Source organism: Vanrija pseudolonga, chromosome 1 (genome assembly GCF_020906515.1).
Source record: "Vanrija pseudolonga chromosome 1, complete sequence".
Taxonomy (NCBI): domain Eukaryota; kingdom Fungi; phylum Basidiomycota; class Tremellomycetes; order Trichosporonales; family Trichosporonaceae; genus Vanrija; species Vanrija pseudolonga.
The window spans coordinates 2,068,900-2,081,026 of record NC_085849.1 but is presented as its reverse complement, the minus strand read 5'-3'; the positions used below and the strand labels follow the sequence as shown (position 1 = coordinate 2,081,026).

The 12,127-nt window shown below is 59.5% G+C and overlaps 1 protein-coding gene across 1 annotated transcript; it reads left to right on the top strand.

The window, feature by feature from the left end:
• Window positions 1–8,480: 8,480 nt before the first annotated feature.
• On the top strand, window positions 8,481–10,301 carry PCL9 (PHO85 cyclin-9; the record flags this gene model as incomplete). The annotated part of the gene is made up of 3 exons (XM_062767239.1): window positions 8,481–8,664; window positions 8,752–8,958; window positions 9,033–10,301. 3 exons carry the CDS (start codon window positions 8,481–8,483, stop codon window positions 9,671–9,673), a joined length of 1,032 nt encoding a protein of 343 aa, XP_062623223.1. The 3' UTR covers window positions 9,674–10,301.
• Window positions 10,302–12,127: the final 1,826 nt, after the last annotated feature.

Sequence of the window (12,127 nt, the reverse complement as noted above, 5' to 3'; positions counted from 1 at the left end):
GGGTGTGGGGGTGTGTGGGGGGAGCGTTGCAGCAGGTGGTTGTGGCAGTGACCAGACGTCTCTGCCACAAGCCAACAGCCACACTGGTGCATCCACCTTGTCGCCGAGCATCCATCGTCGGCCATGCACATCGCGGCGATACGCGCACGCGGGAGGCACAGAGGCACCCACCCGCAGAAGCGGGTGCAGTGACGTGCCGGGCCTTGGATGTTCACGGTGGCTGGTCGTGGCAGGCACAGGGAGGTGTGCGGGCGTGTGCGTGGCGGATTGAGTTCCGTCGGTGATGTGGCGGGTCGTGGTGGAGCTGAGCTTAGTTGCGTGGGTGCGACGCGGTAAGCGGTTGGCCTTGGCCGTGTATGCTGCACGCTCTGGAACTCGACTCTGGCCAGAGTCGGCGTGACGGCCGTGGCAGGGATCCGTCAGACGAGAACCGAGTGTGGGGCGATGGATGTGGTGGCGAGACAAGGTTTGATCGCTGTCGGCGGCGTTAGGTTGCTTTTGTGGCCGCGCCTGCCACCTGCGTCTCGAAGGAATTGGCCTCGAGAACAACAAGAGGGTGGTAGAGAATGCATGCAGTGCAGGCAGGCTGGTCGCACCCTCGTTTTTGAGAGGGAGTGTAGAGGGGCGTATTGGGCGGGTGTGGCGGGGTTGAGAGCTGCTGTGGGGTGAAGTGGTGGGAGGGAGCGTGGCCGCTGGCGAACGCTGGCGAGCGGGCCGTCCGTCTCCCCCAGTCGAGTCAGAGGAGGTGAGTTGGGGGCTCAGACGGTGATGGTGGGCTTGACTTCGACGACCACTCCAATGAGTCGTGTCGTTGTCACTGTCCAGCGACTCGTGTCTCTGTCAGTGTCACTCGTCAGTGCCACTTGTCCTCGCCATCCACTAGGTGGCCCCCTGCCCCCTTCTCACTTCCCCTCGCCGCCCCCCTCGGTGCCACGAAGAGGAGATTGCCACTTGTCGAAGAGTCAGAACCGCTTGCGTGCTGTTGCACATCGTGTGTGAGCTGTTCTCGACGGCACCCTCGAAACCAGTCTGACCGTCGTTCCGCCGTCGACGCCTCGTCGTGTGACGCCCATACTACTCGTGTGACCGCTCAGCCAGCCCACTCACGCACGACGACATGCACTACACGCGTCGCATTGATACTGTGCCCGCACGTACCGCCTAGGCGCAGATAAGATTGCTGCGTGCCTCGGTCCTCGGTCGCCGACGGTGCTGTGGGCTAGTCGTGTGCATTCTGACGTGTATGGCAAGGCGTCGTCGGCGGAGAATGAGCATGTCTTACCAGGACGCCGGCACGAACAAGTAGTGCGGTACGGTGCCTCGGGACGCTGGAGCCGAAGAGGAGGCCACCGCAGCCTGGTGGTGCATGCCGTACAGGTGGCTGCTGGTGGCGGAATGCCAAGACCTGTGGATCGCGCGACCTCTTCGACGTGCGTCGGGACGTTGTCTCAGCGGCGTTTACGACTTCGTACTCTTTGTCTTACTCTCAAGACAGACCTCTGCATGGATGGTGCTTGGCGGAGGTGGCCTGCCCACGGGGAAGAAGAATGCGCCGCAGCCACATCCATCCCGTTGATCTGCTGCTGCCGGCACCGGTGGCGCGGCAGCAGCACACATGCCGCCCATGTGGCGGCGGGAGCGGGACCAGCGCCACAGCTTGACTCCGATAGAGATGCCACCGAAGTGTGGCTGTGTTGTTGTTGCATTTGGCAAGCGTCAGCTGATGGCCAAGAGGCGGGGACACTGCTGCTGCGACTGCCGCCTATGCCACGAATCGACTCGAAGACAACATAACATGCCACGTCGATTGGACAATGAGAAAACGACAAACCGGGACATGTCGATTGGACAACAAGAGGCCACAGGCCGCTCGCGGCCCAACGCCCCCCGTCGCTGGGCCGCTCGGCTGCCGACACGGACGGCACGGACCGGCCGATGCATACGTACATGCTTCGTTTATGAATTGTCGAACGAACGAGGACGAGTATTCGGGTGCAGTAAAGCCACGGCACACAGAAAACTGGGGACGTCGACTCGGAACATTGACTACTACCACGAAACCGAACCAAACCAAAGCAAACCAACACGGCGTTTTACTTGCCGCTGTGTGCCGAAAGGCGGACCCAGACGCCCCAGATGCCCGAGAGTAAAGCTTAAATCGTGGTAGTGGCGGGAGGGCCACGGGCCCGACTCGCCTCGCCCTTCCTGCGTGTACATTCAGTAGTGGCAATCTCTGGTATGCGGAGGCGGAGGCAGAGCTGAGCTCAGCTGGCAGAGCCAGCCGATCATGTGGCGGCTGTGGCGTGCGCGGGTACCTTCCACGCCCCCCACTAGACTGATAAGGAAGGCGGCGAGGAAAAAGTGGGAAATGTGCCCGGCCGGAGGTGCGAGTGCGAGTGCAGAGCCAGCGTCAAGCGTCAAGCGTCATCGGCCACGGCGTCGGGTCGGGGTGTAAGGAGAACTGCGGGAGAGAGCAAGTATGTAACGCAGCGTTGAACACCGAGCCGATGACGCGGCCGCTGTGGGTTTGGGTCGCTTGCATCAGTGGCGGTGAACACGGGAACGCGACCCGCATGGTCATCAAACCTGCTGGGGATGACATTGGAACTGGGATTCTGCGCTGGAATGTACAGCGCGGCCGTGGACCGGCTTTTAGAATAGCATCATAATGGACAGGGAAGTGATGAGCGAGGGACGATGTAACGCTGCTAGTGTCGCCCGAGAAGAGACCTGTCCTGATCGCTGCAGCATGCCCGTCGTCCAGTAATTGACAGACGATCAGGCCAGGTCAGGTCGGGGGATTCTTCGTAGGCGAGTATTACATACTTGCGGAGGTTTGTGGTGGTCGAGTGGTCGAGTATTGGTCGGCTGACCACCCCATGTGTGCGTTACAACCGTCTATTCTGGAACTGACAATCAGGACGCCTGGAATGTAGTGACCTGTAGCCTGGGTACCCGCCAAGGGTTCCAAGGTATGCAGGTGCTTAACGGTACCGTGCGGGCGGTGTGCATACTGCCCGTCACAATGGACGAGACTGCAGGTTTTCCAGCACAAGGTTCGGTCCAGCGCATCACGTAACGGCGCGCTTAATCTGACGTGTGGGCTTGACCTCGGCATGTCGGGTGGGAGCTTAAAAACAAGGTTGTATTTGGGTTATCCTCGGCACGACCACTAAACGAGAGGCGACACGAGTCGGACGGACGGGCGACGACGACGACGTTGACCGAAAGGCGGCGGCGGTCACAGCGTGCCCATGTCCGCTGCCAGATCCATAATGCAAGCAGGCTACAGCCAGGTGCATGTCGGCCCAACCCAAACCCAGCTCTTTTGGCTTCACGCGGGGAAGTGGGCGCACTGCCGAAGTTGTGCGGGGCTTGCCGGTGGCTGCGGTGACTCACCGGTTGTCGACGGACATGAGTGGGGGAGGGCGACGCGAAGCCCTCGTCCCCAACATGCATGCATGTGCATGCGCAGTCTGTCGTCCCCGTTGACTTGTTCGATTACGAACGAATGCTTTGTATGGGGGAGAGGCGACGGTCGTGTGCGGCCGAGAAAGACAGCCACACACACCACGAGGGGCGGATAACTCGCCCCATGTCCTCCGTGTTCTATAGAGGAATACTAAACCTTGGCAAAACAAATCAAGTGCTGTTTACACAGCGCAGCTACCTACACCTTGGAAATAAAAGATGGTATTCGACTAACCCCAGCTGCTAAACACTATCAGTATAGTCCCTAGGGAATGTTGTAATGCGGCGTCTATTTGCCATCGGATGTGACATGCAGACACTGCCTAGCCCACCTTGGAAGCGCTTTTTACCTGAAGCACTTGCCCACTGTAGAAGGGTTTGTAGCGGCCAGTTCGGCATCGCATGCGGCCGAGCGGCACCAACTCCGCCCAGGCTTTCGGACCCAGTATTGCCAGTGACAAGCTCAAGTCCGAACCGCCCACCACCCCCCACTCACTCAGGACCTGGCACAACCCTCGAAACGCGACTGGGTCGAATAATGGTCGAAACCTGTCTTGAGTTGAGAGTCACCCTGTGCTAGGCAAGGTAGGATACGCGTATCGGTTGCCTTGCGACGCGGGTAGAAATCAAATCATACGCGCTAAGCAAGCAATTCAGCGCGTAGGTTTGGGTGGGCTGCTCGGTCGGACCTCTACTCGCACCGGCTTGGTTTCGGCTTGGGTCCGCACAGCGAGCGCGCACGCATGCGCACACACATGAGTAAGCAAGGAAGCGCGGATATGAACGGAAACGCGTCGGTGGTTAGTTGACCGCGACGACGACTACAAACCCTCTCTACATAGCAGGCTATGTTACAGTATGGACTAATCGATAAGCTGAATTGTAATCATCATCGGCCGCTGCTAACCTCCAATTGCCGTGACAATTGAACGAGTGCACAAGCTGAGGAGGTATGGCTTGGCGCCTGGTAGTCGCAGCTCGAACGAACATGCACGCCACTAACCAATGGGGCCGATCCAGCGCAGTATGCATCGTTGGCGTGGTTTGCCACAATCCTTCACCCCCTTGGTCTGGAATCCGCCTAACCCCCACATGCGGTGTGAACGAGGCGTCCAGACCCCGGCGAGTGAGAGAGAGCACGCGGGGTTGTGGCTTGACGCGTCTTGGGGTCTTCTTTCGTGGCTTGGGGTCCTTCTTTCATGTCCTCCGCCGCAGCCGCCACCACCACCACCAATGACCTGTCATCATGCAGTGCAAATCGGTGGGCGGTGGGCGGTGGGCTGCTGGCGGTTGGGAGCAAGTAACGCACCTGACATCAGCTGTACGTGATCATGCTGCGAGGCGCAACTGGTCGTCCGACATGGACCTCGCTCGACCTGGGCCCAGACTGAAGTTTACAGTTTGTATGCAGCGAGCGGCAATGCATCGGTCACCGAAGCACTGTCTGTCGGGCGAGGGGCGAGGGCAAGGGCAAGGGCGAGCAAGGGCGAGCCAGGCTGGCGGAAACAAGTGCCTGGTCAAGGCTCGTGGGAGTGACAAGCGAGCAAGGCACAGTCCACCATGTTGGGTCAAGGTGGAATGGAATGTAAACGTTTACGCACAAGGTTGGTTGTCATGCAGAGGTGTGCGAGCAAGCACGCCGCCAGTGACACCCTTGCTCTCTAACGCCCCTCTTGTGACGAGAGCGCCTATCCATTCAGAATGTATTTGGAGGCACTGCTGCTCGCACCGCTGAACTGGGGTGGGGGAGACGACTCGTGTGGGTGGCCACTCTTGCGCCGCATGGTGTACCTCTCTCTCTCTCGCCCGCACACGGCATATGCGACAAGCGACAAGGGTATGGTACCAGGGGAATGTGAGGCACAGTCCAAGAAAGAAGAAGGCAGGGGAGGACACAGGGTTCGACAAGGTTGCGGGGCAACTCGAGAACGACGAAGGCCGTGACGACGATTGGTTTTTTTGCTTTCGGTTCCGTCCCAGCGTCCTAAACTAGGTCGCATCCACCCAGTCTCACATGCCATGAATGCGAGCGTCGCGGGAGGTTGTTACAACAGCGCGGCGCGGCGGGGTCCGCTGAAGGGGGGCGACAAAGCGGCGCGACACGACGAGTGCGACGAGTAAGGGTAGGTAGGATTCCTGTGACTACCCCAGATTTGCCCTTGAAAGACGCCGCCTCGTCGCCGCCGCCGCCATCACCGCCTCGGCCGCCATCGTTTTGCATACAGACGGCTCCCCTGAAACGCCAGTGCCCAGTTCGCGTTTCGGTGGCGTCGGACGCGTTCTAATGGCGTCCTGGCTGGCGCCTCGTCGTTGGTCGTCGTCGATCCAACTAGTTGTATTCAGCTTCTGCGCCACAATTCTGCTGCAGTGTGCACTGCAACCTGGAGCCGACCGATTGATTGAACGGTGGTGGTGACTAGCAGTGACATTGGTGGCAGACGCCTCAGTGTGGCTGAGTACTGGTGCAACAGTCTCACCGCAGCAAGTGGGAGATGAAACAAGTCATGATGTCAATCGTGGCTTCTGGTGACGACGCCCACAACTGACCCCGGTGTTCCGCGTGTGCGTACGCCGAAACCCATGTGATGCGGGCACCGTGTCATCCTCGTCGGTTACAGTTCATGCAAGCGCATCAGCTGTTCCAGCGCAAGCTCCAGCGCTCCAGCTACAACTCCCAACTCCAGCTCCCAGCACCCGTCGCCCACCGCACGGCAATCCCGAGAGAGGGGTGGGTAAAGTTGACAAGGCACCGCGTATTGGGTCATTCGAGAGGAGGCCTGATCTCAAGCCAAAAGGTCCATGTTGTCCCACTCACTAGCGCCAAAGTTATCATCATCCCTCGGCATGTGAGCCTGCCGAACCCCCCCACCGTCCATATTAAGCGACGGGCGCTCCGATGATCGGAAGAGATGTGCACAATGGGTGGAGGTCCTGATGCTGAACAACTCTGGTCGCCGTCGCTTCCCCAACCTATGCACGGCGGAACGGACGGAATGCGGGTGTCCTAGAGATACGAGGCGCAGATGAGGCGCTGCGCACCGTTACTGCAGCAAACTTAACGCAACTGGCATTCCATGCCCGAGATGAGGAGGCACCGAGAGTGACGCCTCGAGCCAATGTTCACAAGCGGTTGCCGACTCCGGCGGCGGCGTTGTAGTGGCGTTGCCTTGGCTGTCGCAAAGGATGATCCGTGGTCGCTCCGCTGCATGCGCCGTGTGGCAGCAATGCTGCGGTGCGCGCGTTGGCAGGGTATGCTCGAAGTGGTTTCCACGGCAATGTGCATCGAAAGTCTTAGGATGCTGTCAGCCGAACATTGCGTCGTCGCGGAGGGTGCGCGTCGCACATTCTTCCCCTCCTGTTTTGAAACGGCGGGGAATACACTCGAGGCCTGGGCCGGCTTTCTACAACGCGGCGACAGGTGAGGTGAGCGTAATGTCTGGCGCATCAGATTGCTACCATGTTGTAACATATTCCGGCATCAAGTGGCAATTTGGGGGTCGTTTGAGAACGCAATCTGGGCGGGGTCGCCTCGCAGCAGGAGCAGTGCATCTGCCTGCCGCCGCAGCGCTAGGTCGGTCGTCAACGTTGCCAGAGGAATCCACACAGAGCAACGGGTATAGAGCATGCATTGTGCACCGCGTGCCGTCAATCCACGACAATGGACTGTGGCCTTTGTCTCTGGTGTGCTGCTGCTCTCGGCGCTACACCTGTACATTGTCTCTGTCAAAGGCCGCGCGCCGCATCCGCGCGCCCATCGGTCATCGGTTCGACGCGCGCGTCGGATTCACCCTCAACCTTGCATCGGCACATTTATTTCCATTGTATTTGGTTCAACAAGGGGTTGTTGTAATTGAGTGGACCTGGCAGAGCAAAACGATCATGGATGGGGTGTGACACCTCGTTTTTTTCGGTCGCTTGTCTGCTTTGAGATTTCCTCTGATCCGCGCTAGCTAGCGCCGGTGATAGCAGGAGCGAGCAAGAAAGCATGTACGTCGTGGGTGGGTGGTGGTATCAGCCGGATGGCGCTAGTGGCCATGCCATGGTTGCTGCTCGGGTGGAGGGTGGGGGGGGGGGGACAATGCCGCAAATCGTCGGCTGCGGCATTGCAGCCCACTGCCCATTCAAAGTCAAGGTTGGGCTGGCCGTGGCAGGCATGGTTGATTGCGGCGGTAGTGATGGGTGCGTGACATTGCAAGGGATCACGCGTCGTAGACGACGGCCAACGGGGAACAGCGGGGCGGCCGCGCAAAACCCACGACCATGGCGCCGCCGCCCCCGCCGCCGCAGGGACAAGGGAATGCTTCAACCAGGCTTCTTATTTTTCCTCGACAGCACGCTCGGGCCCACGGCGCTGCGCCCCCAGGCACCATTTTTTTCACTCACTCTACCTGCTGCTGCCCACCTCTGCACTGGCTGACTTGGGGCTTGGTGCCTTGTACGCCCCGCATGCGCCTTCCCTCCTCCTCCCCTCCTTCCCTCTTCCTCCTTCCGTCCCCCCCTTCCCTCTCCTCCCTCCCCTTCCCTCTCCATCCCCTCCTTTACCCTGGACGCGAGTTACGACGCCAAAAAAAGTGTGACCCCTGAGGGGTTGTCGTCATACAAACGGTGTATGGGAGAGAGAGCCCAAAGGGACACATCGGCCTTGGGTACGCTGGCGGCGGCGGCGGCTGCTAGCCTGATTTTACTTGCTGCCAGTGGTCACTGAGACGCGACTGTCCACTACATGCCATCTACCTGGCGGTGCACCAAGAGACGCCCCCACCATACTTGACTACTACTCTTTACGCGTGACAACTACATATATCACTGGGCAGGTCCTATCTCGTAGCACCACTCCCCATCCTCCTCCACCTTGTATCACCTACACACAGCCAGACGCTAGTCGCCGTGCACAAACTCGAACTGCATTGACGTTGAACGTCGACGCACACCTCCCCCCTCTCACGAACATCCTACACGTATCCCCTAGTCACACCTTCACACCACCACCCACCACCACCACCACCATAATGTTCTCAACACCGTCGTCTTCATCCTCGTCGGCCTCGCTCTACCCGAGTGGAACACCAAAGTTCATGCCTTCCTCACCGTGCTTTGAGGACCGCATCCACCCCGCGTCGCTCGAGCAGTGCGGAATCCACGAGCCTGCACTGCTCGAGTTCATCCGCTCGGACGTGTCGCGCGAGCTTGTCAGTGAGTAACCACCCATGGCGGCGCGTCCAGCCACCACCGCCACCACGTCCGTGCACCTCAATACTAACACACTATCTCTCACAACAGCCTTCCTCGCGCGTACCACGACCTCTGTCATTGCCTCGTCTACTGCCATTGACGCGAAAACCGTCGACTCCCAGGCGGCGGGACTCCCGTCTCTGACCACCTTTGTCGCGGTTGTCTGCGAACAATCAAACGTGCAGGTCTCGACGCTCATCGCTACGATCGTCTACCTCGAGCGCCTTCGCACCCGTCTTCCGCGCGTCGCCAAGGGTACGTAGAGCGATCCACGTACTGTGGAGCCACCGTATTGTCCTTTCCCCCCACCATACTGACGCGCTTTCCAGGCATGCCTTGTACCCGTCACCGTGTCTTCCTCGCGACGCTCATCTGTGCCGCAAAGTACCTCAACGACTCGTCGCCAAAGAACAAGCACTGGTGTCGCTACGCCCAGATGTTCTCTCAGGCCGAGATCAACCTCATGGAGAAGCAGCTACTCTACCTTCTCGACTACAACCTTGCCATTACCGAGGAGGAGGTTGTCCAGCACACGCAGTACTTCCTGCAGCAGTACACCTTCGACTCGCCGCCGATGTCGCCCGTGTCGTGTGGCGAGTCGCCGCTTCCGGTCACCCCGCGTCTTGTCTCGGGCGAGGTCATCCCCGACCCCACGGCTGTCCCCAACACCAAGCCTGCCGCAAACGGCGTCTACTCTCATATGGCTCCTGGCCTCGACCGCTCCGACTCGACATCGTCGCTGGGCTCTGACGGACCGCTCACGCCCATCACTGAGGATGCCACCACCCCCGACCTCGTCCACCACACAGCTTCTGTCGCCGCCCCAGTCCCCATCCGCATCGCGGACCCCGACTCGATCCCCACCAACATTGCATCGTCGGCAACGATAAAGGATGCACGTGACTCTCTCGTCAAACGCCTCTTCGGTCGCCGGCGAATTGACGACGACGCTGTTCCCATCGCCGCATAGGCACTCATCATCCGTGGAGCAAAGCCGACATGACTTCAGGCACGACGGCTTTTAGTCTGGTTTCCACCGCACAATCTTGGGTCTTAAATCTTTCTTCTCGTCATGCACGCAACCAAACTCGGCACTCTTGGAACGCAAGCCGCATCCCCCGCAGCTCGCTTCCGGATCCCCCGCATCTGTACCAACACCAATCTTGCTTTCCCCACTGTCGACCTCCACCTGCACTGCGTATGATTCGATCGGAAGCCAGCCCAACCCACCTCTGTCCATTGCCGCGCAAGACTAGCGTGGTTTGGCACTTCGGACCGGCCTTGATTCATCACCTTCCTGGGGCCCAAAATTCCTCGGCTTGATGCCTGGGCGTTACACCCTTTGCAAGTACGCACGCAAGTGACCACCACCACGATAATCTTGCAACGACTCGTACCTCCCTTACGACGTTCCCCCTATCATGACTGTAGCATAATAAAATACAAGCAACTCGACACGTAGTTATGTAGAGGGCCTTCATTGTAAATGTAGTAGTCTTACACGTAGCCGCTGCCGCTGAGCGAAGGGCGCGCTGCGTTGTTGGTCTTTGGCAGGCTCAAAGAAGAGGTGACAGGAGCCGGTCTTCTACATGCAACCCCCAATCATCACATCACATCATGACCCCCAATCATCATCACATCATGACATGACCCATGAGGTGCCGAGTTGTGTCGACAACTTGTGCCGCAACCGCCAAGCATCCATGCCATGCCCATTCGGGCGAGAGGTCACTTAGGCAGTGCGCATGTTACATTGGCAGCATAGCGCCCATACCAACCTAGTCGATTGCTAACTACATACCCGAACATGAGTTGTGCGGCGTAGAGGTGACTTTTTGGTAGCATGTGACAGCTGCGGCGGCGGCGGCGACGTTGTGGTGCCATGGTGCCCCAACCCACAGTGAGGCGCAATCGTGACGTAACGGGCAGTGACCACAATCCGGGGATGGGTGTTGGACCACAAACGCACAAGGTACCATCGCATCGACTGCATGCACCAGTAGCGCTGGTTTGAGGAACAAGGGCAGCGCGGGGTTGCGGCGGCATCGTTGTCGGCTGCGGCGCCTAGCGTGCGGCAGCAGCAGCAGTGTGTGGTGGGCAGACACCACACAAGCTTGTCGGCTAACAAGAAACCCCAAGAAGCTCATGTTGCCATAAGTTTGACGTTGTGGAGCCGCGCGGCAGACGCTAATGAATGCCTCGGTGATGTGTCGTGGGCAGCATGCATGGTTTCATCATGACGATCCATGGTCCTGGTGTGCGGCACAGCGCAGTCAGCGCAGCGTACGCAACGCAAACAAACCGCCGCACAAACGGCCATGTCTCTTCCGCATGCACCGGAGGAAGGAGCCATATGCACCCTCGATCCCATCGGAGATGGTGCTGCGTCCGGTCGCACCGCTATCCAGAGCCAACGAGCGTGACAGGTCCGCCCGCAAGACAGCGGGAGGCTCTCCGCCGGCTGGCTCGTGTGTCCCCATGCACTGGCACCGTCTGTCGGACGGTGCGCATTCCCCACACCCTGCGCCATGCGCCAGATAGGCCGCTGTCCCCTAAAGCAAGCTTGTAGATATCGCCCGGTCACTCGCAGCGGCCAGCACCAACAACCCTGCACCACCTCCCGCTCCGTGGCATGCAGTGCAGCATACACATTGTAGTCGCCTCTCGGGTGCGTGTCAGGATGATGAATGCAGTGCATGTGGCCTGCCCAATGGATGCGTTGGGGTGGGTGGGTGACGCTGGGTGACTGCTGGCCCACTGCCGCCGGTATCACCAGACGGGGAAGCAGGCTCTAACGCCACCAAGCCTGCTATCCGCCGCACACACCCGCAACAACCCTCGTCCCATGATACTGGCTAGCCTGGTATCTCTGGCCTAGCCGCACTCGTACCAGGCTGCCGGTCGGGCTAGAGCGCTTGGGGTAATGGACATGACGTGGATCTGATCGCCTACCAGCGTCGCACGAGGCAGGTGTCTCCGAGCCGCGCGGACGCGCGTGGCGCTTGCTCCCTCCTGGCTCCTGGCAATCTCACCCGCCAGCCAGCAAGTGGTAACTCCAGTCTCCAGTCCTACCTCTCCCGATGTCTCCGATACTGACCGACGCTTGTCGCTTAGGTGTGAGTGCGTCACAGAGTGACCAGGACGACGCTGGAATCAGCACACATGTCAGCCTGCCACCCTGTGAAGGAGCCTGGTCCATTGGTCACTGATGCTCACTGGTCGGGCTTTAGGTGCAAGCGTCGCCTCGAGACACTTTCTCATCTCGGGCTGTCCCTCTCCCGGTAACCAACTCCCATGTACAAACGCAGCTCGTTGCATGAGTGCCACAGATCTCTGCAAGCGGCTCAGTTACTTGCAGTGCCATGACCAGCCTCTGAGGTCACTCATGGCTTTCTAACCGCTGCCCCCGTAGCACCTCTCGTCC